The sequence below is a fragment of the Lissotriton vulgaris genome, chromosome 7, assembly GCF_964263255.1.
Source record: "Lissotriton vulgaris chromosome 7, aLisVul1.2, whole genome shotgun sequence".
Taxonomy (NCBI): domain Eukaryota; kingdom Metazoa; phylum Chordata; class Amphibia; order Caudata; family Salamandridae; genus Lissotriton; species Lissotriton vulgaris.
The window spans coordinates 605,849,753-605,875,483 of record NC_141695.1 but is presented as its reverse complement, the minus strand read 5'-3'; the positions used below and the strand labels follow the sequence as shown (position 1 = coordinate 605,875,483).

General features: G+C 44.9%; 1 protein-coding gene across 7 annotated transcripts in view; it reads left to right on the top strand.

Annotated features, from left to right (window-relative positions):
• ITGB4 (integrin subunit beta 4) overlaps positions 1 to 25,731 on the top strand; it is a 304,508-nt gene that overhangs the window by 117,733 nt on the left and 161,044 nt on the right. For all 7 annotated transcript variants that reach the window (XM_086930744.1, XM_086930743.1, XM_086930741.1 and 4 more), the window contains exons 7-12: positions 2,002 to 2,173; positions 2,367 to 2,630; positions 4,814 to 4,903; positions 20,325 to 20,447; positions 23,548 to 23,715; positions 24,112 to 24,188. In XM_086930744.1, the coding sequence (XP_086786870.1) occupies positions 2,002 to 2,173; positions 2,367 to 2,630; positions 4,814 to 4,903; positions 20,325 to 20,447; positions 23,548 to 23,715; positions 24,112 to 24,188 (894 nt within the window). The remainder of the gene's footprint in view (positions 1 to 2,001; positions 2,174 to 2,366; positions 2,631 to 4,813; positions 4,904 to 20,324; positions 20,448 to 23,547; positions 23,716 to 24,111; positions 24,189 to 25,731) is intronic.

Here is a 25,731-nt window from a genome sequence, read left to right as displayed (position 1 = left end):
AGAGGTCCAAGATACCAGAGGCCTAGAGCCTGTGTGCAAAGTAGAAACAGGTAGTAGGTGCTAGAGTTGCAAGCAGTAGGACTACAGCTGACACCACAATTTAAATAACTAGTGTATCGACTGTCACAGATTCTGGCACGCTGTGTCACAGATGCCTTCAGGCACTGAGTAGATAAAAAATAATAAAGTTGATGCAAAATCAATGTTAATTTCAACTTCATGACTGAGTGGGTGGCATTTCACTGAAGTTGAAACCCAGACGAACCAATGGCTCAGATAAACATCCCTGGTTGGCCTGTCTGGAGAGCCACAGACAGCGAAATCTCAAGTACTCAGAGTATTGCTTCCTCATCACTGGCACAGATACCCTACTATACTTTTTCCATTATACGCAGCTAAAGAGGGAAGGGCATCCCTCCTGGGTGTGGTCAGGACAGTGGGTACATACCTGGTGCTCTCTTCCTACTTGTAACAGTTCGATAACCACTCAGTGACTTTGAGGCTTCAAGTATAAGTCTGAAGTTCTCCACTGTGGCTCTGAGACACTGGATGAAAGTAGTCGTATCGCTTGCATATGAAGGAGCGTGCTAGGATCTTCCTGGATCAGATAAGGGTAGGGCGACATGGAATATCTTCAGGTCAGGGTGGTAAAGCTGCAACAAGCTTCTCGCTTTTTTACTGGTCCCACATAGAGCAGGCAGTAGAATTTGGTACCAATATGTTTGCAACAGTAAATAACCTCTTCATCTGCCATATTTATATGCTATCTGAAAGTAGCATTAACAGAGGTTGTTGCTTGGATCAGAGCTTCTTGTTTTTTGTGTTTTGTGATTGTGACAAAGGCATGTAGCTTTGGTATATCCTCACAGATTAATGACCCACTAAAGGAAAGGGAGGAGGAAATGGTTCACTACTACTCTTCATTACTCTAATTGTCCCTTCCTTGTCAGATATTTACATTTCCGCCCTTCCTTCATCAGGACGTTTTACCTATGGTCATGATTTTGGCTTGTGGTTGGCCAGGAAGTGGTACACCTGGGGTTACCCTTTATGGTGAGGCACTTCAGAAGAGGGCGTGGCTCTATGGAAAAGTATCCAAGGCTTAATGGTCTAGGAAAAGAAAATGAGTTATGAGTTCCGGCCTCAAGGAGGCATAACTCTCCCTAAAAGAGTACCTACTGCACAATTAAGGGGGTGAGGAGATAGTTACATAAATGCAAAACTGTTCATCCACAACATGACCAGAGTTTAACGCGATTATAGTTCTTTCTGTGAACTTGAGCCCACGGCTATTTTCCGCTATCTCCTCTATGTACTATTTTCTGCTTCCTCCCATGCTCATTTTTCTTTGACACACACGGACACTACCTAGAATATGACTTCTTGATGACTTCTTAGCACTCATTTCCAACCTCTCGAATGAGGAGGTCTTAGGTCACCAGGGGATTTGCTGTCTCTCTTAACTAAGTTTTCAGTGCTTTACACTGAAGGATTTGCTGCTAGGGGTCCTCAATGTGGCCAGACATGCATTCTTGGGGACATTTCTGTGAGCCCTTCAGTAACTGCTTACAGAATAGCCCATGCATATTTTAGGTTTGGTTATTCTACACTTTGTCTTTCTGGATGTAGTAAGGCCACAGACTTCTCTACCATGTGTAGGAGTAATAACCCCAAATGAATTCAGCCCTGTGCTTCCTAGAAGCGTCCTTTGCCTTTTTAGTAAATACCATGGCCTTTTCTTGGTGGCTGTTAAATACCTGGGTAAAATGTCCTGAAAGTGTTCTCAGATAGGTTTTTTGGCTGTCTATTTGATAATTTTTACATTCTCTTTAAATTCAGCATTAAGTCATACTTATTCTTTCTGTTAATTTTAGCCAACATAGTGTAGTGTAGTTTTCCAGCACAGTCAGGCTCTGCTGTAGGCATTGTTCTTTTGCAGTTAAAAACATGAGAGTCTGTCTCCTACTTCACCTATCCTCTTCATCTTACTCTCTTGCACAGGTTGAAGGAGCCCTGGACTGGCAGCACACCACCTTTCTCCTTCAAGAATGTCATTCGCTTGACCAATGATGTAGATGAGTTTCGCACCAAGCTGATGAGTGAGCGTATTTCTGGCAACTTGGATCCACCAGAAGGAGGCTTTGATGCCATCCTGCAGACGGCAGTGTGCACGGTGAGCACGGTAGGCTGAGGTGATGGGTGGCAATGCCCCGCTGGATGTTGAGTTGGCATTGTTTCCCGAGCCTTCAGTCTGTGGTAGTCCCATGATGTTAAGACCATCAGTAGCCCTCTTGTTATCTGCCAGTGGCCTGGACTGACATTCATTGTATGGCCTTACATTCATTGTATGAATTATCTTTTTCCAGGACCGCATTGGGTGGAGGGCGGACAGCACCCATCTCCTTGTGTTCTCCACAGAGTCAGCATTTCACTACGAAGCCGATGGTGTGAATGTGCTGGATGGGATCCTGACACGAAATGATGAGCAGTGCCACCTGGACAGGGAGGATTCCTACACCTATGACACTAAGCAGGATTACCCCTCTGTGCCTACCCTGGTGCGACTGCTTGGCAGGAAGAGCATCATTCCCATCTTTGCGGTCACCAACCATTCTTACAGCTACTACGAGGTAAAAAAGAGATGGTTACCAGATAGAGTGCAGCCGCGAAATAATAATGGGAGTGCATTCACATAGACAGAGTGGGCATGGTATGGAATCACGTGCAGAAGTTGGAGGTCGGCGGCAGGTAGCAAACCAGAGTTTGAGTGGGACAACACATGATGGAGCCATGAATAGGGAGTCACTAGGGAGATCATGGAAGCAGAATACAGAAATCAAAGATAAGATGTTAAAAAGATGCGCTATGTCACAGATAAGTCTAAGCATAATCGATGGTGAAAGGCACGTAAAACATCACAGAGAGAAGGCAGGAAGCAGAGACATAGAGGTCTTAGAGAAGTGAAGGTGGCCCAGGAAACACTAGAGACCTCCGAGAGGTGAAAGTCCACAGAGAGGGGAAAAGACGGAGAGGAGACATGTTACAACTAAATAGATTACAGTGGAATCCAAAGAGATGTTACAAGTCACATGTAGACTAAACTTCAGAGATAGGGCATGTCAATGAAGCAGTTAGTAAAGTGCAGAAACATCTTTGGAAGCACATAAAACATTTAGAGGTCATGTGGATGTCTGAGATCAGGCCATAAAAGAAGGTAGAATTTACTGAGTGGGTAGATATGTGGTCGATTGCGGGCAGATGACCTGCGGGTGAAGAATTGTATTGTAATTCCATTTGTATAGCACTAACAACCGCTGATGAGTCACTGAAGTACTCATTGACAGGTAGCACGCTATTGTGGAACCCAAGGTGAGTGGCTATTCCAGTTGTTCTTTATCATTGAAGTTAGTCTTGTGCTCTCTGGAAATTGTTTGATGCATTTCCTACAGTTGTTTTGTGGTAGATTAAGTTACTAAGAGTTAAGAGTCATTAGTGTGACCTCCTGCAAATTGAAAGTGGGACAAGAAAATAGGCTAGAGCAATGGTTCTTAACCTGTGGTCTGGGGACCTCTGGGAGTCCACTATGCCTGCTCAGAGAGTCCACGACAACTTAACAGATTAATAACGTGTATTGAAATAAAGATACAAAATGTAAAATAGAAAATTAAAAATATTCTGTAAATGTGAAGAAATTTGAAATGTGAGGTAAGTTAGTAGCCTCAGATTGATTCATGGAACCAATGCAAGTGCATCAAATAGTATATAATATGAATGATGAGTGGCCTTAGTTGAATTTAGGAAAGATCCAATCCCTTATTAAAAGAGAGCATAGGTACTCCAAAACATATCCTCAGGGACCAAAGGATACAAGCCGGGTTATAACAGGGGGTCGCACTGTTGTCCGACAGAGGGAGGCAAGGGAATTTGAAGTTTCCAAGATGGAGAGAAAAGATGCATGAGATTTAGATACTACAAACATAGGGGTACAGCTGATTATCTTCCTCAAGAACCTTTTCATGAGATTGCTAGAAAATGCTGTATTTAAAAAACATAATATGTAGCTGGGCCTGAAATGTAAATACATGGTTCAATAATTAAAATACATGGTTCAATAATTACTTGCCATATGGCACCTTCAAAGCTTGTTCCCCGACCCCCCCTTCTCCCCCCCCCCCCCCCCACCCCCAAGGCCTGTGGTTAGCAGTAACCTTTAAGAATCTCAGGAGTGCTGTTATTACAGTAGGGCAGTGAGAACGTGGAAGAGAGAGACTGTGAAGTGACACTAGGCACAGTAGAAGATTTAGTTGGAGGTAAGTCTGAGATGAAAGGAGGATGTGAAGGATATGTTGTGCTAGAGAGTTGTGGTAGAAAGTAAAGTGTTTCCCTAGGGTGATGTACTGTTTGACTTAGAGCAAGAAGAAAATGTTGCCAAAACTAAGCCAAACAGAGTCAGAGCAAAAAGACATAAAGCCCTGGTATTCTGACACCGTCCTTTTGTAGAGAAAACATTAGCTGAACCTTTTGGTGTGAATCACAAGAGTATGACGATTTAGTGGTGTGCTAGTGTTGGACATTTCTGTACTGAACTGATCGATATCCCAATATCTCTATCCATGCAGTGCGCAATGTGGTATCTAAGACAGATCATGCAAAAGGGTCTCCAGCTTCAGCAATTAGACATTGTGTCTGCTAATGTCAAGCATTGGACAAATAACCTGATTTTAGTAATAGAAGTCTCTGTCTATTGCTCTGAGAGAGGAAGAACTAGGGCGTTATGAACTCTCCTGCTAACTCAATTCCTTTCTGTTTGCAGAAACTTCACAAGTATTTTCCTGTTTCTGAGATTGGCGAGTTGAAGGAAGACTCCTCCAACATTGTGGATCTTCTCAAGATAGCCTTTGATGTGAGTCCCAATGGTCTGATGCAGCATGATCACATCATGGGGGTGTGGAGAATCTACTCCAGAGCAAGATGTCTAAGGGGAGACCTTGAAGGTTTCAGAATTTGGAAACTCAATGTGAAGAAATCCCTCATGACTATTTTATAGTGAAATCCTTAGAGAATGATGACGTGTGATCCCAGAGAATGTTGAGGTTCTTGGGGCACGTATGTTGAGGAGCAATTTAGGTGTTGGTATGACGGGGAATCCCATGGAGTGTTAGGGGTGGAAAGCCTTTCAGGTGGTTATGTTGCCGAGTCCTTGGGGTGGGAAACATCACTTACAACGCATTTATTACAACGCACTACCATTACAACGCAACCATTACAACGCAAACCATTACAACGCATTGCGCTGGGGGGCGCTCTAGGATAGGGAATATATTTAATTTACTATCCAACACCTTCCCTACTATCCACGGGGACTGGAGTTGGAATAGTAAATTAAATAAATCACTATCCAGCGCTTAAAAGCACTATGCGTTGTAGTGGTATGCGATGTAAAAACCGCGTTGTAACAGCAGGCGTTGTAATAGCCTGCGTTGTAACAACACCAATCCCCTTGGGGTGTGTATGCCTTGTATATTGAGGTGTGCCCAGTTCCTAATTTGTAAAAGAATATGTGCTGGGCCCACGGCTGGTGCTATTGAATGCCAGGGGTGCCACATTCCAAAGCTTTAATCCACCACCTGATATTCCCTGACCTAAAACCTGTATTTCTATCTTTCTCTTCCTGCTTTGTTCCCAATTTTGAGTTTTACTCTCTTGCTCTGGGTCAAAGTCTGATGTGAATGAGGAAAAATAAGAAAAAATAGTATGGGTCATCTAAAATGAGTGCTAACGGGCCCTACCTGCAACCACTTGCCAAAATTAAGCATGGGTGTGCCTATTGGGAGAGAGGAATGCCGCGGAGTCAGTTGGGACAAATGCATTTATTTATTTGAAGGTTTTCATATAGAGGATACAATTCCCTAGAACATCAGAGCTCTTTACAGAACACCTCACAAATCATAAACAAATATTTATGTAACAGGGAATGCAAACTATACAAAATCACAAAAGAAGGATAAAGAACAGTTACGGTGACGTGAGGTGGAGTGACAAGCATTTGTCAAGGAAGAAGGCTTTGAGCTGCTTCATGAAGGCTAGTAGAAATGTTAGGGTTCAGATTTCCATTGGAATTGAGTACTATCCATTCAGCAAACTTTATTTCGGTCAATATAGACCATAAAAGGGGCGTGGCTAGCAGCATGGAGGAGTAAGACGTGCCTCGGCTCGGCTCCCGGCGTGCTGCATTGATCCGACGATTATCTCCTTCCAAAACTTCCTAAAACAGCCTAAATCTGTGCCCTAGACTAGCCCTGATACCTTTGCTGCGGCAAAACCGAATAGTTCGCCGGACTACGACCGGCAATCGGCCGGGGAGAGAAGAACTCCGAAGCGGTGCGGCCGCGGCAAGATGGCGACCGGGCGAAACCTGACGGCCTGACTCTGACTCCGCCTGGGTACCAGAGACTCTTGCTGAGGGCCTCCACAGACATCGGAGCCAGAGGGGAAAAGACACACCGCTACATCCCGCGGGTGACCATCTGGAGTCTGGTGGGGACCGGCGGCGAAGTCGGCCTGGGGAGACCCCCAAGGGCCCTCGCCCGGGGAGAGGAGCCTGAGCCGATTGAGCGAGACTGGCGGGAGGCGCTGCAGAGAAGAAGGGCAAGACCCCCCCCCCCCATCCCTGGAGACGACAACCAGTGACCTGGCTCGAGAGGTTCTTGAGGAATTTCCACCACGGGGTTGGGAGACCGGCCCGACCGCGTGGCCGCCCTCCGCCTCCGGGACTCGACACACGACCTGAGAGTGTGACCGCCTTCGGAGGATCCGCTTTGGCCCCACAGTACCGGATCCCAGGACCCACCCTGCTGTGTCTTCTGGAGGCACACCGTCGCCATTCCCTGATGGGAACACGACATACCCTGCGAGGAACGCACGACCCGACACGAATCGGGCGCTCTAAATATCCCCAGGAGCACCTCGCCATCCAAGTGGAGCAACATGGGGAAGAGAGATCCGCCTGCAAGGTCGGCCAGGCAGGAAACCATCGAAACCTACGCCACGGCGAGGGCACAAAAGGAGGTGCCCCAGAGCCTCCCGGAAACACACACGGACACGGCCATGCTTTTGGAGGCGATCCAGGCCTCCAGGACAGATATCAAGGACTCTAGAGCAGCACTTGAGATCAAAATAGGCGAGGTGGGCTCCGAGGTTCTGTTACTACGCCAGGACTTCCGGAATCTCACCGAAAGGGTGACTACGGGGGAATCCAGAATTAGTGAAAAAGAAGATTCTATCACAACCCTCCGTAAAGAAATGGCGGAGCTGCAGGCGTCCCACAGGCAACTGCTATGGAGGGTGGACGACGCCGAAAACAGGGCAAGGCGAAACAACCTTCGATTTGTAGGATTTAGGGAAGGCATTGAGAAGACAGATGTTGCGGCCTTCCTACAGCACTGGCTATGTGCCACCTTCCCGCAGACCCAGTTCTCTAACTGCTTCATCATTGAAAGGGCGCATAGGGCGCTACTAGCGAAGCCGCCCGAGGGAGCAAGGCCGCGGCCGATAATTGCGCACTTTTTGAACTATGCCGATAGAGACCTTATCCTCCGAGAAGGCAGAAGGAAAGGAGAACTCAAGATCGAGAACGCGAACATCATGATTTTCCCTGATTACAGTCAGGATGTTCAAAAACAGAGAAGATCATATGACTCGGTCAAGGCGAAACTTCGAGAACTCCATATCTCGTATATGCTGCTCTTCCAGGCGAAACTGAAAGTAATGTTCAAAGGAAAGTCGCATTTCTTTAACCGCCCGGAGGAAGCCTGGCACTGGCTGGAGGAGAGACCCTTGCTTCGTGAAGCTGAGGAGGAGGGCCGCAGAATTCGAACAGAACTAGCGGCTGCAAACTTTAGGAGGAACTCGCCTAAGGCTCAAAGATCCCAAATTCCGAGAATGCGGCGGGGCTCGCACCCGTCGCCTTATCCGGACCCGCATGCGGCAGGACGAGGGAGAGGGAGCCGCGACGCGCTCCCCACCGACCCCAGGGATCAGAGGACTAGATTCGGAGGCCTAGCTCATACTCGGGATGCAGACACCGGAGGCCTGGACAACGAACTCTTGTCGGAGGTGGAGGACTCAACGGACCGCTCAACACACCCGCTGGTCGAGGTAATCCGCGAAATGGAGATGGGTGCGACTGGCGGAACAGATGAACAGGACATTGAAACGCAAGATTCGCAATCGTGAGGAAGTTTGGACCTTACATCCGTAGCAGCAGCAAGTTATAAACCCTTTTGTATTTCTTTTTCTTTTCTATTGACTTGGATCACTGTTTACGGGGTAATGATGGTGGCCCTGTGATCTTGCCTATCTCCGACGAGGCAGGGCGCCCGCAAAGACAATAGCCCTGGTGGACCTCAAGTTTGAATCCTGAATATAGTTTAATTTGGGATCCTGTGGGATCCTGTGGGTGGGCGACAGACCTTTACCGCCTGAAAGTCCTGTTGGTTACACGTATGGGCTGGTTGGGGGGGAAAGGTAGGGAGGGGGGATGTAGGGGGGGAACAGTTGAAACAGTTCTGTTGGGGGGATCTTTGTTGGGGAAGGGGGGGAGTTGGTTAACTGCAGTCAAATTTACTGGTGCCCAATGCCGCGCCTCCGCACTGAACGTCATTCCCATATACTTAGAGGTGCCCCTGGGTACGCCACAACACAACGCACGAATGCCCGGGCTGCTTACCGTACGGGGGCTGCTCGCCTGACCACATCAAACCCAAATCATGTTAGGTGACCACAACACACACCGGGAGAGCCGGGGAGGGATTAGCATCTTGTCCTGGAATGTGAATGGCTTGGGCAGTAAGATTAAGAGGGGCCTGGTCAACTCATATTTGAAACGTGTAGGCCTGGACATCACGCTCCTACAAGAAACCCATCTCAAAGGTAATAAGTGCGGCTTCCTTACCAGAGGTCGTTTTAACCTGCTAGCACATGCAGGATACACATCAGACTCTAGAGGAGTCGCCATTATTCTGAAAAAGACCACTCCATTTACCATAACACAAACATGGACAGATCCCCAGGGAACATACGTAGCCATCAAGGGGATATGGAATAGATGCGCTTATACTATAGTTTAAATCTATGCACCGCCGAAACTCCAGGCTCCCACACTTAAGAAAGTGGCGGATATACTGCTGGAAACAGCCGACACTATACAGATTGTAGGGGGAGATTTTAATGACGTATTGGATGTCTCTAAGGATAGATCAAGCACGACACAGAGGGTGGGGACACAGACCCCTTTGTCCCAATGGTCGACCAACCTAGGTCTCACGGACGCATGGAGGTGGCTACACCCTGAGGCGCGGGTTTACTCGTTCTTCTCGGGCGCTCACCGGGCCTTCTCGAGACTGGACTACGTCTTTATGGCCCGACAACACTTGACAATACAAGATATAGCAGAATATAAAGCTAGAGGAGTATCAGATCATTCACCGCTGCTGATCAGACAGGGGGCGAAACGCCAGGGAGATGGGCGGCAATTGCACCTGACGGCATGGGATTTGCAAAACCCAAAGGTTATACGGGGACTCAGAGCGGACATGACAGTCTATATTGCAGAAAACGAGGGCTCGGTTACCTCGAAAGTGGTTTTATGGGAGGCTTTCAAGACAGTCATGAGAGATAGGGCGAAGAATAGGTTGGCGGAGGAACGAAGAAAGCTCCACTCTGAGGCCGAAATCATCAAGCAGGACATATTAGATTTGGAAAGGGAATGCCAGAACTCGAGGGACCCGGTGGCACTCAGGAGACTCACAGATAGACAATCGCAGTATAGAGAACTGGTGACAGGAGAGGCGAAAACACAGGCACTAGCTACCTTGCATCGCCTATACGATGTAGGGGACAAGTCTGGTAAGCTCCTGGCGCGGCTCAGCAAAAAAGAACAGGCGGAGAGATGGGTGGAGCAGATTAAAGACCCTCAGGGAACGACACTCCAATCAGACACACGTATAGCTGAGGCATTCGCAGATCACTATGAACACTTCTATGAGTCTAGAGATTTAGGGACACTTGAAGAGGCACTGCAATATATGGACCAAACTGACCTCCCGACTCTGTCCATTGAGGACGCAAAAACCATAGACTCCGATATTACTCGGCGCTGGCCAAACTGCGACCGGGGAAAACTCCAGGCCCCAATGGCTTCCCAGCCGAATTCTGTAAACGAACGGCTGACCTTGTAGAGAAACATCTGAAGGGCCTATATCAGGATGCCCTCCGGGACGGAAGGCTCCCTCCTGACCTGACCATGGCTACCATTGTCCCTATCCACAAAGACGGCAAACCAAAAGAGTTTTGCGAGTCCTACCGTCCCATTTCCTTATTAAACTCGGAAACGAAGCTACTGGCCACTATCCTGGCAATGAGATTGCGAATGGTGATATCGCAGCTGATCCACCTTGATCAGACTGGATTTATACCTGACAGGGCTACCAGACTGAACCTTAGGTGCACTCACAATTGGCTACAAGAGGTCCGGGACAGAGAAGACCCGCACTGGTTCCTGTCCCTGGATGCGGAAAAGGCCTTCGATGCAGTACATTGGCCGTTCCTAGAGGGCGTCCTACAGAAATTCGGCTTCGGACCGAAATTCCAGAAATGGGTACAACTGCTGTACACTGAACCGAGGGCCAGGGTGAGAGTTAACGGAGTCCTCTCGCGGGAATTCCAAATACGAAGAGGGACCAGACACGGGTGCCCCCTCTCCCCACTCTTGTTTGCCCTAACGATAGAGGTCCTGGCAGCTAGAATTCGCCAGAACCCGGACATCAGGGGTTTTCAACGGACCGAAGGAGATGTGAGCGAGGAGAAGATCTCGCTATATGCGGATGACGTACTTCTATATATAACATCACCGGAGACGTCGATCCCGCAGCTATTTCACGAACTGGAAATGTACGGCGACCATGCCGGATACCGAATAAATTGGCATAAATTGGTCTTATACGACCCCGCAGGGAGAGATACATGGTCGGACCTTCCAGGAAGGCTACTCACTACAACGGAGGGCTTTCAGTATTTAGGGGTCTACCTCACCCTGGATAGACATATTTCATACACCCGTAACATTGAGCATATCATGGTGAACTCCGTTGCAGATATGGACCGCTGGAGACTACTCCCACTCACTCTCCTAGGCCGAGCAGCTATGTACAAGATGATTATTCTCCCCAAGTACTTGTATGCCCTTCAAAATGAGTACTATCCCCTCCCCCCAAAGGTCTTCCCCAAGATACACGCGGACCTACGTGCCTTTATATGGCTGGGTAAACAACCTAGGGTGGCCCTGATCACCCTACAGAGGCACCAATAGAGTGGGGGGATTTCGCTCCCGAATCTGGAAGCGCATTACTGGGCGGAAATCTGGCCCCGATCAACGAATGGATACACGCACAGGCAGACCATCCCTCTTATGCACTAGAGCGCCACAAACTAGCACCCAGACACATCCTTTCCTATCTATATGGGGGACAAGGCCGGAAACGTCTCCTACCGGCAACCGAAATTACCCTTCTAGCCTGGAGGGCATCCACGAAACGCATGGGGTGGGATAGAAAGCCAACGAAACAAACACCAATCTGGCACTGCACGTGGCTGACGGAGCTCCACAAATTAACGGGTTACAGGAGGTGGGACGACATAGGGATCTCTATGTTGGGAGATATACTTGCCAAAAGGCAACTGAAAACATTTGCGGCTCTGACTTCGGAATTCGGCCTGCACCCCACACAGAGGTACAAATACACTAGATTAAAACACGCATGGGGGCCCAGAATATTGACACCGTAGACATGGCAGAATTCGCCCCACTTGAAGGCAGGCTCCTACAGGAACACATCCAGCAGAAGGCGGTATCCCTAACTTATAAGACCCTCATGAATAACATGTTGGGGGACTTGGCCAAGCTTCGACAACAATGGGAGGTGGGAGGCATCGAGGACATTGATTGGGAACTGGTCTTAACACATCCCAGAGAGGTAGCAGTTAAATCTCGACTCCGCCTTATCCAATTTAACGTCTTACATAGAACCTACTTTGATAGAGTGAGACTCCAGAAGATGGGGAAGACAGACGATGCTAAATGCCTGTGATGCCAGGACCCCAGGGGGGATTTCTTTCATGTCCTGTGGTCATGCTCTAAAATACAGGGGTACTGGTTAGATGTTTTTACCGAACTGTCAGCAGTACTGGAGAGTCAATTATAGGCTGACCCCAAGCTGGCTCTATTGGGCATGACAATCGACGTGGATCTCCAACGCCCTCTGCTGACCTTCCTGGTACTGGCCTTAATAGTTGCCAAGAGGGACATTGTGAAATATTGGGGGGCACTGGAAATACCACTTCTGGAAGAATGGAGGGGAGGCCTAGATATGTATATGGCGGCTGAGAGAGTTACATACAAAGCAAGGGGGTGTCTTAGGAAGTTCAGAAAAGTGTGGGGGAAATGGAGAAGGTATCACGGACTGGATGCCGGACTATAATGGTTCGCTACGAGAGGTGCATATTGGAGGACAAAGAGATTTTATGACAATTGTAATGTTGATGATACTGCGGAGAGCCCACCGGGTGCTCACTTTTGTATGTGAACTGTATGTTTCAATATGGGTAATGTAGGGGGGGGGTCGGCTGGAGCAGGGGGGACATACAAAGAGCACTTTATTGTAGAGATGACTGCAATGTTCAGTTTTTGGAGAAAAATGCTAATAAAACGGTTTAAAAAAAATATATATAGACCATAAAAAGTAGATGATGCAAATACATACATAGCTAAATTTAAGCAACATTAAAAAATTCATCAGAGGCAAATTATAAGAGATAGCCACAATGCATTTTAAATTACTCAAGAGTCATTACAGGAATAGTTCAGAGAATAAAAACATTTAAAAGCAGGTTAAAAATGTAAAACAGTTTTAAAAAGTTAACATGAGACAAGTACAAAAAGAATTATTTAAGGTTACTGTGATAAATTTAGCAGCACCCTATGCCTATGCCACATAGAACTGAGGAATCGGGAAAACTGTGGGACGGTGAGTATCAGATCTCAGTATTCTATATGCCTCTGAGCGCTGCCTACACCCCAGATTTCTACAAAGTGATACGAGCCAATGCCGTCTAGCTAATTTATAGCCAGGGCCAAAAATAAGAACTTGAATGGCGGACTCATCGGGGCTATTGCAAGCAGGACAGCCAAGGGAGGGAGCTTTTGACCATTTATTCGTGAAAGCATGAACAGGCAAAGTCCCTATTCTAAACTGGATATATAGCTTTCTTGTCGTGGAAGGTTGTATATAATCCAGAAAAGGCTCAAAAAAGTACTGGGCTTTAATATTAAGGAAGTCAGCTGTTAGGTACCCAAGTTTAGTGTTATACTGAAAATCGGATAGGCACTACCTGTGAAAGACTGATTTAAAGCACGTTTTTCTTGAAATCAGGGATTTTAAGTAGAGGAGATTCAGGGCTTAGAAGTTCCCTTATGCTACTGCAGAGTTTTCTTTTGCCAGGTGTTTCAACTGCTTGAATGGATAATGCTGTTAACTATGCAGTCAACTTTAAACACAGTTCTCCTGTCGACGGGAATCCAATTTAGTGAAGTTAGTATGGAAGAGATGCGGTCAAATCTGTCCGCTCCAGAGGCTAAGAGAGAAGCAACATAAGGTCAAGCTTTACATGGTGCACAGTGTGTGCTAGAGATGCCAGTGAGGATGGCATTTCCATGGTCCAGTCTGGAAAGTACCAGAGCATGTGAAATTCAGGTAGAAAGGGTTTGATTCTCTGTATACGTTTGAGTTGGTAGTTACTGTTTCTTGCTAAGGTATTAATGTGGCTGTGAAAATTGAGGTGGCCCTCTAGGGTGAAGCTGAAAGATTTGGAATTTACCAAGAGTGCAGGATAGCAGTCAAGAATATTTGTTGAATATAGCCACATGGATGAAGATTCAATTACAATGAGAAGGAACTCTCTCCTTTGTGGTTAAACGTAAGATGATGGGATGTCATCCAGGATTGTAGAATTGTTGTGGGTAGAGGCCAGTCTAGAAATGTCCGCTAGAGATGAGACTTTCAAATGTTGTCTGCAAATTGGTGGTAAAATAATCAGACTTCCTTATTCAGGTCACTTAACGGTTCAATATAGAAACTGAACAAGGCCAGGGCAAGGATGGAGCCATGTGGGATGATTTGAGAGATAGTGACTGGGTTAGATAGTGCAAGATCCACTTTATTCACTTGAGAGAGGTTATCTAGGAAAGATTTGAACCACTTCAAGACGTTCCCTTCAACGCCTATACAGGCATGTAGGGCCTTTAGAAATATTACATGATTGACAGTTTTGAATGCCACAGAGAGGTCAAGAGGATAAGAATGCAGAAGTCACCACTGTTGATGATTTTAAGGGCATCTGATGTCTCCATACTTCATTTTGCTGTGAATCTATATTGGAATCGTCCAGCAGAGTGTCGTCATTAACACATTCTTTTAGTTGAATGTTAACACTGCTTTCAAGGATTTTTTGGCAAGAAAGGAAGCCTAGAGATTGGTGGGGGGGGAGCATTGTTAAAGTTCTCAGGATCATTCACCCATTTTTCATTAGGGGAGATACTAGTCCAATTTTTAAGCAGTCGGAGAATTTGCCTTGTTGTAGAGAGACATTAATAAGGTTGGACCAGTGTGGCATGTTCCATATAGCTCTGGTATTGAGGAAGTGGTTAAATGGGTTTATTTTTAGACAATAATCTGTGGTTCTATCTGTGAGATGTCTCTAAAATTGTCCAGATGTTTGACGATTCATTGCACAGCATGTCACACATGTTCATGGAAAGTACAGGGAAGGATGTTTCCAATTTTTTTATTTTCATGTCAAAGAAGTGTACAGTCTTCACATATCTGTTCATGATTCGGTATTACTAGAGTTTTCTTTGGTTTCCTGGCTTCTTTAACAATCATAAAGCATTTTTCTAGGTCTCTTTTTGAGCCTTGGGTTGAAAAATATGCTTTTTATAAAATCATTTCACATCACAAAGAAGTTCAAGATTGCTCTTGGAGGGTCTTTGTTGCCAGTGCATTCAAGTGATCTGAGGAGCTTCCTTTCATTATTGAGATTTGGGAAGACCCATCCAAACTGGGATAAACTGGATTCTGAGGCACTGTTGCACCCATAGGTACCATAGGAAGTGTATGAGATTCGTTCTGGGTCAAGGACATGATTTTTGTCATAAGTGGGTAGGATATTGTGTTATAGGGAGAATAGTCTCTCTGGAGTCCCTTCCAGGTAAGGACGGCCACAGTGTTTTTGGAGGAAGTTACGTTCTAAATCCTAGTCCAGAAGGATGGTGTTACCCTGTTAGGACGGAGTGCGTAATGGGGTATAGGAATGGTATGGTAATACATTATTTGGTTCTAGTGACTCAAGTCTTTAGGTTTTTCGGGTTAGGATTTTAGCCTTCAAAAGGTAACCAAACAGCAACTTCAGCAAATGCCGTTGTCTATCGGTTCATGGGTGGATGGGAAGGGCATGTGACCTCCTGCGATTAGTGAATGAGTTAGCAGAAATATTGTAATGGTATCTGTGAAAATTTAGGGATGTTGCTCATTTGTAGAAGACAGGCATCAAGGAGGACTTGTAAGGACTGAAGAGGAGGGGTGTTTAAAGTTTGCTAGAATGGTGGCATGAACTATTGAGGTTACTACATGTGTGAGTGATAAGAGAAAACAGAGGGGCCTCAAGATGGGTAGGAGAGGGAATATTGTTTCTGTTGGTAGAGACAGTGGACTTACACCTACTCTAGAGAGGAGATGGTTTTTCAATGGGGAGGGTAGATGGAGTAGGGACAGAGGAGGGGATTTAGTATGAGGGAGGTTAAGATGTCTACTCTATCCCTAGCAGGCAGTGTTGTCATAAGAGCAATATTAGGTCTTCCCAGGGTGGGTAAGGACCTTTGATTTGTCATCACTACAAATGTCCTAAGGTGGAGATTAAATAGATCCAGTTTCAGATCAGAAGCTTCAATTATGATCTACCCATGGTTATAGATGTAGATAAAGAGGTGGGCCTTAATAAGTGCAGAGGGAGCAGTCTGAGGTCTCAGGGCATAGGCTATCATAGACCTGCTGCTGAAGGTTTGTTCTAAAGTATCAATCTGGGATGCCGTTTTATGTCAGAAGAATAGAATCAATTTTAAGAGAGCGATTTCTTGCGCTGTGGTATTGGTCAAGGAATAGCATTTGAGTGTGATTCCGAAGGAATTTATGTTTAAAGTGTTTTGCTGCATTTTCGGATAGGTTTGAGAGTTATATGAATGTGTGTGAGCAGGGTCTAGATTTCAGAGATGGTTGGGCAAGTATTAGTGGCCATGATTAAAGAGAATGGGACTTGTGAGGCAGTTAGAGGAAGTGACAGGTATTAGACGAGGAGGTCTAGAGGAGGAGCTAGGGTGGCATGGGGACTAGGTAATGTGTCCAATATGCAATTGTTACTCACCAGTTTGATTTTATGTTCTTATGAGACCAATAAGGAAAGTCGCCAGCATTTTTTGGACTGTTGTGGCAAGTATCTAAAATTAATACGTTAATTTCAGAGTTATTTCAATAAGGGAGAGATGCCAGATGAACTGAATTTTTTCTGAAAAAGTGGTAGACTTAGTAAGAAAATACTGACTACATTGGTACATGGCTGGTCATTCGGCTGCACTTGGAGAAGATCAGGGCAATGCAAAGCAAGAGGAGCAGGAGGAGTCTCAATCTATAGTCGCATGAGTAGAGCTATTTGTCCTTTCTTTGTATCATTCATGTTCAGAAAAGAGCCAAGAAAATCGAGGAAAGACTGATAGAGTTTGTTTTCCTATCTCAGTTTCAATCATCAGTGAGGTAAACCAGGTTAAATTAAGGAGGAGCGGAGCCTGAATTTCGATGGGAAGGCTCCATAAAGTGGAGGTGCAACTAAGTTCAGCGCTGGAATGGGAGCAGGATGGCATTGACTACTCATTACTGGTGGTCCGACCGCCTTCTCCTGAGTAGAGCTCAGGATTTAAGATTGCGGCACTAAAAGAGGTTCTTGACCATATTCACAGTCGGCATGTTCAAACTTCATGAAAGGGCAAGTTTGCCTCTGGTCATAACATATGAAAGGGAGAGGGGGCATGGGGGATGGGGGTTCTCGGGGAAAGCTGACCCTGACATCAATGGCTGCTACTGAAGGCCCTAAGGAGAACCTCCAGCAGTGACAGGATGAAGGTTGGCACCAGGAGCAATGCACAGTAACACTGGCAGGGTTTTCTTGCCACAAGGAACAGCTTATTCTAGGACCCGTGAACACACCATGGGCCATCTGCCAAGGGGAACCTGTCTTCCACTAGGGATTCCTTGGTCCCCTCAAGCCAGGAGAGGTCAATGGCTGCCGCTATATCACCTCAGGAGTACCTTCAGTGGGGAGTGCCTGCGAGTCAGGCCAAGGAGATCACAAAGCAGTTATGGGCAGGGTCCACCCGTACCAGAGAGCTGATGCTCCGATGCTGATGCTGGGACTCCTCGTTAACACCAGAGAACAGTCCACATGGGGAACCAATCTGCAGCAGGGGGTTCGCCGGTCTCCTCGGCCCAGAACCAGAAGGCCATGTAAATCTTCTTTGCATATACTAAAGCAAGTATGAAGCACGGTTGTTCAGAGATTTCCTTTCCAAATTCCTTTTCTTTTTTGGGTTGGATGGCTAGGACCAAGCGGGTATTTCCACAATAGTGATCCCATGTTACAGAGCTTGCTTGTTTTCGTCTAGCTTGACTGTGATTTCAGAGGTTGTTTGCCCTTATAGAATGCAGTATGGGAGATCTTGGTGTTGATTAGTTGTTAAGCTCCTATAAGTCTATGACTATTGGGGTTGTGTCGAGAGGGTGTATGTTGTAAACCCAGTGGAATGTATTGTATTATGTGAATGGAATGAGACATGGCCTAGTGGCTTGAGCTGCTGCCTTTGGAACCTGGGGAGCCAAGTTCGGATATTGCCCTTGGAACTAGATTCAGCATTGTGTGATTCTGGGAAAATCACTTAATTTCCTTGTGCCTAATTGTGTGTAAAATGTATTTGTATAACGCCTACTTGATATATACGATCTTGTAGATCATCTCCCAATATCTCGGGTATTGTACCACTGTCCATTGATTCACAGCTAGGTTTGTGCTATATAAATAGCAATAGATAAATGCATATATACTGGTTGAACAAGCTGCTGTAGCTTGGTTGAGGATGATATATTGGGGACGCTTTGTGATTTGTGTGTTGTAGGCATGAGGTGTTTAAGTAAGGAGGTGGCTTGAGGTTTGTACGTTGAGGGTAGCTTGAGGCATGTGTGTCTTTCAGAGACCGGCAGTTACATATGTGGGAAGCTCCTTAGATGTCTATATTTAGCCATCCTTGAATTATGTTATGTTAAGTTAATTTGTAGTGCACTGCTAATCACCTGTGAGGGTATTCAGGCACTGAGCAGGGCAGGTCTGAGGTGGACAGAGGAAATCATGCCTTTTTCACATGGAAGAGCCATGTCTTGAGGTTCATTTGGTAGTCCATGATGGAGGGGGAGGTTCTGAGGTATTTTGGTAGCTTGTTCCATGTCTTGGCTGTGATGTATGAGAACGAGAATCCTCCGCTTCTGGTCTCCTTGATGCGAGGGAGGTGTGCTCTTGTGCATTCTGAGGTACCTCTGTCCCTTGTTTGGGTGCGTGTTTTGTTGAGCCTGCTTAGTGATATATTAGAAGCCCTTTATGTTGGATTGACCCTTCGTGATATCTTGAGGAGCCCTTTGGGATGTGTGTTAGCATGAACCTTCAAGTGGTTGTATGAAGGAGTGACTGGGGATGAATATGCTGGTGAGTCCCATTAGGTAGATATGTTGTGCAAGCAATTGGGGTGTTTTCGTTTAATATCTCTTTGAGGTGTATGCACTAAAGAGACCTTTTAGGGGTCATGTTGAGGAGCCTTTTGTAGGGTATGTACGAGTTCCCACTGAATGTTCATTGTCGAAAGCCCTCAAGATGTTGATCTGGGTATAGTTCAGATCTTTTATGTCAGAAGCACAGTCTAGGAGGTTTTAAAACTGGAGAACTCTTTCCAAAATGTATGTAAGGGAACACATCAGAAAGGTAAATAAAAAGGAGGGCAAGAACCAATGAAAATTGGAGAGTTTTGCAGTCTCATCAGGCACGTGAAGGACTATACAAATGCTGTTATTCCATGCAAAATAATGTTTTTCTCCAGCTTTTTAGCTGAGGGGCCCCTTTATCGGGTATGTTAGCGAAGATCCCTTTCAGATTACTAGGTGATTTTGATGCTTCATTACCAAGGCCCTCAGTTAGAGGTGAGTGGTAAGAAACTTTAGTAAAAGTCTTGTGTATTCACCTCTCAAGCCTTCTCCCCTTATTTAGAAGCTGTGGAATGCCAGGTTTACTGGCCCCATCATCGGGTAATCCCTTTCAGTGGAGCTTCTACCATTGTACATGGTGTTAGGAGCAGGGCTTAGTTAGAACTGCCCTATCAACGTTATGTCAGACAGCATTTACCTTGCATGCACTATGCATATCATGACAGCCCCATAGAGGAGAAGACCAGAAATGTCCTGTACACTGTGGGAGAAAACTCCCAGTGCATCAGGAATATTTTTTTTCAAAAGCCATACCTGCATTTTAGAGGTACGTCTTTGGAAAGAAACGTGCTGATAGTTCCACAGTGACATTGTGGGACTGCCAAAACTGTTTTTTTCTATTATCACCAAAGCAATGTGTGCCATTGAAGTAAGAACTGCTTGATTAAAAAAAAGGATACTGCCATGATGGGATGCTCTAGATTCGGTCTGCAAAGCTCTAAATGATGCCCTAAGCCTTTTGTGTCTTGTCCTACGTACCCCTCACATTTATACCTCTACTTCAGAACACTGGTCTGAACCCATTTGGCAAGGCCACATGTTTCACAATAAATGGCAGAAGCTTTTGTCCTTAATGTACCCGAGGATTCTGTACATGTACGATTGCCCTAGCCTTTGCCGACACTCAATGCTTACTGTAAATACCTAAATAACAAAACCAGGTCTTTATTTGATAAATGTATGTGAAACATTATCTTGGTCATTGGTCTAATTCAATGATATGTTTGGATGTGGAGTGCACATCATCTATAGGTTTTAAGGTAGTCTCGTGGGGTGGGGAATGAAGGTAAGGGTGGTGGCTCTCAGCGAGAGAGCACCTTGCCTAAGATTTAGTCCCATCTTTTTTGTCTTTCCAACTCCTAGAGCATCCGCTCCAAGATGGATATCCGAGCTGCGCACTCAATGAGTGCCCTGAAGACAGACGTCACATCCCAGACATCCCAGAGGCTGGAGTCCGGTTCCTTCCAAGTGGTCAGAGGAGAAGTGGTAAGTTTGAGACATGAACTACCCTCTACAAGGGAGCACTGTTTAATGCAGAGTATTTGGAAGGGTTTGCCAGTCATGTTATAGACTACCCTGGAAAAGTCCATCTTGAAAGAGTTCATCCTAGAACAACTGCGCCCATCTCCAACACAACATACAGAATGTTTTTTTCCATTGTAGTGTGTAAAATGTGCCTGGGCGCAGAGGTAATGCAGTTCTGCATCTGGGGTCTCAATCCCCTCCCTATCTGCTGAATGGGAGTCCAAGCATGTCCCAGCCAATTCAGGATTGCTTATTTGCCCATTCTAGTATGATGAATATGGAGTGTATTTGACAGAAGAGGTCTTGTGTAAGAGGCAGGAGAATGTTGATCAAAAGATAAAGCAATTTGCGGAGCAGAACCATTTTATAAGTCCTATCCTTTCAGCGAGGCACAGCGGGAGGGTAATGACACAATCCCTCACCAGACACCTTATCAGCTATGTTGTTCAGCATCTGGAAATAGTTGTCCCTGATCACTGGGTCCATGTCTTGATTCACCCATATCCTTAGATATTTTACGGAACCCTCATCTCACTCTAGGGGAAAGTCTGAAGTAAAGCGCTGTGCACCATAGACAACATCCTTAAACACATCTTACAGAGCATCACAGCAGCAAACAGCAAACAGGATTGGTGAACCAGAGTGCGATAAAAAATTATTCACGCAAAAGTAGTGTTGAACATTTCCAAATTCTATATCTTGGAAATACTCTTTTGAGATTTGCTCCAAGTGTTATTGCCACAACCATCAAAAGCCACCCCTGGGTGCCAAATTACAGACACTCAATAAGTAGTCTAAGAACACTTCTAAACAGTATCCCTAAATAATAGATTTGAAGTGATCCATATCTAACACAATTTCACATCAAGGTGACTATGATTTTGGAAGATGAGCACGAGCTTAAACAGGGAAACTTTGCAAACATCAAAAAGGGGGAAAATCAGAAACTTTGCAAAACTTTGCCAGTGCTTAAAAACAGCTTTCCACAACCCTGGTTGAGAGATGTGAAACAATTGATGAATATAGAGAGAATATTAAGGGAGAGGGGTCTCCCTGCTGACCCCAGTTATTAGGAGCTGAAAACGCTCACAGAGGAAACTGACTTGATGCACCTCTACGATGATACCCTTATGGCGCATACTCACATTGTCATTCAGAGGGAAGGTTTGATGTGAAACGGACGGTTGCTGAGTAAGCCTAATTTCTCCTTGAGTGTCATTGGTCATCCCGTGTTTTTTGCTGGACTGTAATTTCATGGACTTTTGCATTCATAGTAATAGAAGCAAATATGACAAAAACACTAAACTGCCAAATAGGATGTAATAATTATATGTATGGCCTCTGATTGACAAACATGTTTAGTAGTAAATTTTGATTTGGTTCCCAGATTAAAGCTATATACAAATTATGACTCCAGTGTAATTTGGCTGATCTTCTTTAAGGCTTCTTCAACACAAAAAACAAAAACAACACCACGATGTGTAGTGGAGCAACACCTTTCATAAGCATACTTCACTGCAGCTTCAACATACTTCCGCCATGTTGGTTATGGAAATATTCTCCCTCCATGACAATGAACACATCTTCGCCATAGAACAGTACTGTCTCTTGTGTCTTATCCATCAAATTCTTCAAGCTTCTCTAGAATGCCCATTCTTTCCACAAATATGATTACTGATCACAATTTAGAGTTTTACCCATACACTCAGGGTATTGTTGCCTGATTTAAAAAAGTGATAGTCGAATGCTTGAATTAATCTCAGCAACTGGTAGTTACTCAGGTCCCATCCCAGTCCATAGTTTTTTTGCCCCTGATACCACCTCAGACAGGAACTAGAAATTAGGACCAGTCCAATCCGAACTCCCAAGCCAGACCCCCTCTGAACATAAATACAAGCAATATCAGACCAGTTTCGGCCTAGTTAAAACTCGTTGGTGAGGTATCGCTAGAGTCCTGTGACACAGTAAGCAGGCGAACCTCTTTGCAACTGAATTTAAAGCGTACAAACAAGACTTTAACTCATAAATGGCTTGGCCAGTGCCTAGCACAATGGGAGGCTAAGAAGCTTGAAGATTTGCTTCCAAGACAATGATGACGTAAAAGGTCTTAAAAGTATTAAATTAGAAGAAATGTGATTGTTCCAGCGGTGAGTAGAGTGAGGCAGAAGGGGCGTGAAGAACACAGAATAAGTGAGGTAGAATGAAATAGAGTAAACTAAAGAAGTAGCAGGTAAGAGTGCAAAAAAGGAGAAATTTAATTTTCACCCTGGCCTGAGCCCTTGCCAGCAGTGCCTCGCCCGCTCGACAGACTTGGTGAGAGAATAGTTGACAGCAGAGCCTTTTGAAAGTCAGATGTTACAAGGTGAATTGATTAGAGTCACATGCCTTGTATTATCCTATCTTGTAGTAGTGGGATCTGGACTGTCCTGGAGATTTATTGTTTTTAGGACCCCCACAAATAGACATTAAGTCTGTCTATTAACTCAAAGACACCTGTAATCAGGACCCTTTGAGACGTAGAACAGAATGGTGTTTGTCCTTTCACCTTCTTTAATTTGTTTTTCCCTAGCATTGCAGCCTGTCTGAAAATTGTATCTATCGGAAATTAGAGACCTGATCGATGATCTAGGAACCTAGTAACTATATTATGAACATGTGGCTGATCTCAACACACTATAAATAGAACACACACATGTGGTAAACTTTAGGACAGTGTTCCCTTCCCTCACTACCTGATTACAAATTAGATTTTTGGGCCTTTTCTAGAGTGCAGCTCAAGCATACAATGTTGATAAAGAAAACCTTCCTACTTAGGGAAGAACATTTCTTGTTGAGAGGCATGAACATGATCTTACTTCAAGGTCGCTTTGTTTGTTACCAGGAAATTTCACTGCCCCAGTAAGGATATTTTACTAATTCCTGCATTCCACTGTTAAAAGCATGTTATTTTTCAAGGCTGACAAGGTGCAAAACTTCCAATAATTTATTTCCCCTCTCTATCTCTTTTTTTGCTCACTCCCTCTCCCTCTTATTCACCCTGTCTTTCTTTTTCTATCTGAAGGGCACTTATAATGTGCGTGTAAGAGCTCTTAAGGAGTTAGGCGGAAAGCATACATGCACCTTGCCGGAGCAGGACCGAAGCGGCAAGGTCCTGGTGAAGCCCTCCTCCTTCAATAATGGCTTGGAGATTGACACTTCAATTATTTGTGATGCCTGCCCTTGTGAACTGGTATGTAAGGTCAACTTATTTATTTTCCTATCTCTGTGATTAGGAATGCATGCTCATCTCAGAACTATCTGTGCACCTGTGAAATGGTATACATGCTCATATCATCCTGCCTTGGCGAAGGGGTACATATGCTCATTTCACCTCACCTTGACACCAGCCACTGTAAGCATCAATGTATAATGTCATCTTTATCCCTGACCGCCAGCCCCTGTGAGCTGCTGCGTATACTTGTATCATCCCTAGTGTGGACTAATAGCTATGTATGCTGTATCACTTTTTAATCGGACTTCTCACCTCTGTGATCTGCTCTGTATGCAGGTCTCCTTGCTGGCTTAAACTTAACATCTTCTTAGCATAAAATATCTCCTCAATGTCTTTGATCTCTTTTTATTCCAGAATAAGGAAGTTCGTTCATCCAAGTGCAGCTGGAATGGCGACTTTGTCTGTGGACACTGCTTATGCTATGCTGGCTGGTAAGACTTCCATCCCACATTTCATTACTAGGGCTGAGAACCGGGACTCTTGTGAAAGGTGCAAATCACGAGTCAAAGGCCTGACCAGACAGTGGTCCACAGATGGGCTACAATTCACTGCTTACTTTAAAACCTTCTTGCAAATGAAGTAGCAAGATCAGAATTTAGACTCATTACCAGAGCTCCTTTGGGAAAACCTGAGGCCGAGAGGTAACGAAGAAGGCAATTCCTGAAAATGAGGTCGCATGCACGTAGGCAACCAATATTTTTTATGTGGTGTTTTATACTCCAGTTAGTTTGTGTCTACTCGGTCCCCATTTATGCTCAATACAAAAAGACAGGCATGGTAGATAAACAAATTTCCCCATTGCGACGCAATTTGTTTCTGTGATAATAATGTTAATACATTGCAGGTCATCACAAACTTTCCCTTTAGAAGAGAGGGGACTTTTGACCATGATCCCATTCACAGAATCACTATTTCCTAAAATCTGTGCCTCCGAAGCCTATTTTCTAGTGCCTTCATGCGTAGCTTGTCACAGGTCCATCTCATGAAATAAAGAGGGAGTGAGTTGAGGTAGGGTCAAGATCCTAGTAGGATAGTATTATTGTAAATTTTAATAGCTATTTCTCTCATAAATATTTTATTCTCATAAACTGTTTCGACTGCTCACTATTAAATGGCTTTCTATACCCTTCATTTAGGATTCTTGGTAAAATCTGCTTCTAAGTTTTCATGTATTTGCCTGTTCATTTAAATAGAATGATACACACGTGCAAACATGAATTATGACTGAATCCCTGGGTTTAGGGCACACCTTGGGTTCTTTACAGGAGACTCCTTGTAAAGATTAATCACTGGTATCATTTATTCATTTATCAATTGTTCATATAGATATTTCACATCATATCATCACAGTATTATTGCATAGTATAATCCATGATATTCTTTAAACGCTCCGATGCATTTCGGGCTCCTTAGCCCTTTTTCCAGGAGCTGTGTGTTTATATCAGGAAGTTCAATGCCAATTTATAGGTAGATAGGTGCAAGTCCTCGTTGCGACGATGTGCAGGACCGTGTTATGATTTGTGGTAAAGGTAATGGCGTGACCATGTATTATATAGGATAAACTACACTCTGGCATATATGATAAGGATATTGCAAGTCACCTCAAAGTTCCATAACCTTATAAAAGGACTCAGCCTTCTGACTCGTTCCTCTATATGGTTTATGGAACACCTTGGTGCCATGCAATATCCTTATAATGTACGGGAGGGAGTACTTTATCCCTTTGATAATGGCAACATCTTACAATTATTTACATGCCGAGTTTCAGTGCATCCTGTTTGTCTTACAGTGTGAATAGGACATTTCCCAGGTTATGGTAAAACCTTGCTGGCATTTAGAATGAATTTAACTGCCTGTCCTGTCAGGTACCCGAAGAAGTGGCTTTGATGATGGTTGTGGTATGTGATGATGTTATATGTAGGAGTGCCTGGGGACTTGCCTGAACCTGCTTCCAGATCTGAACAGAGAAGTAGT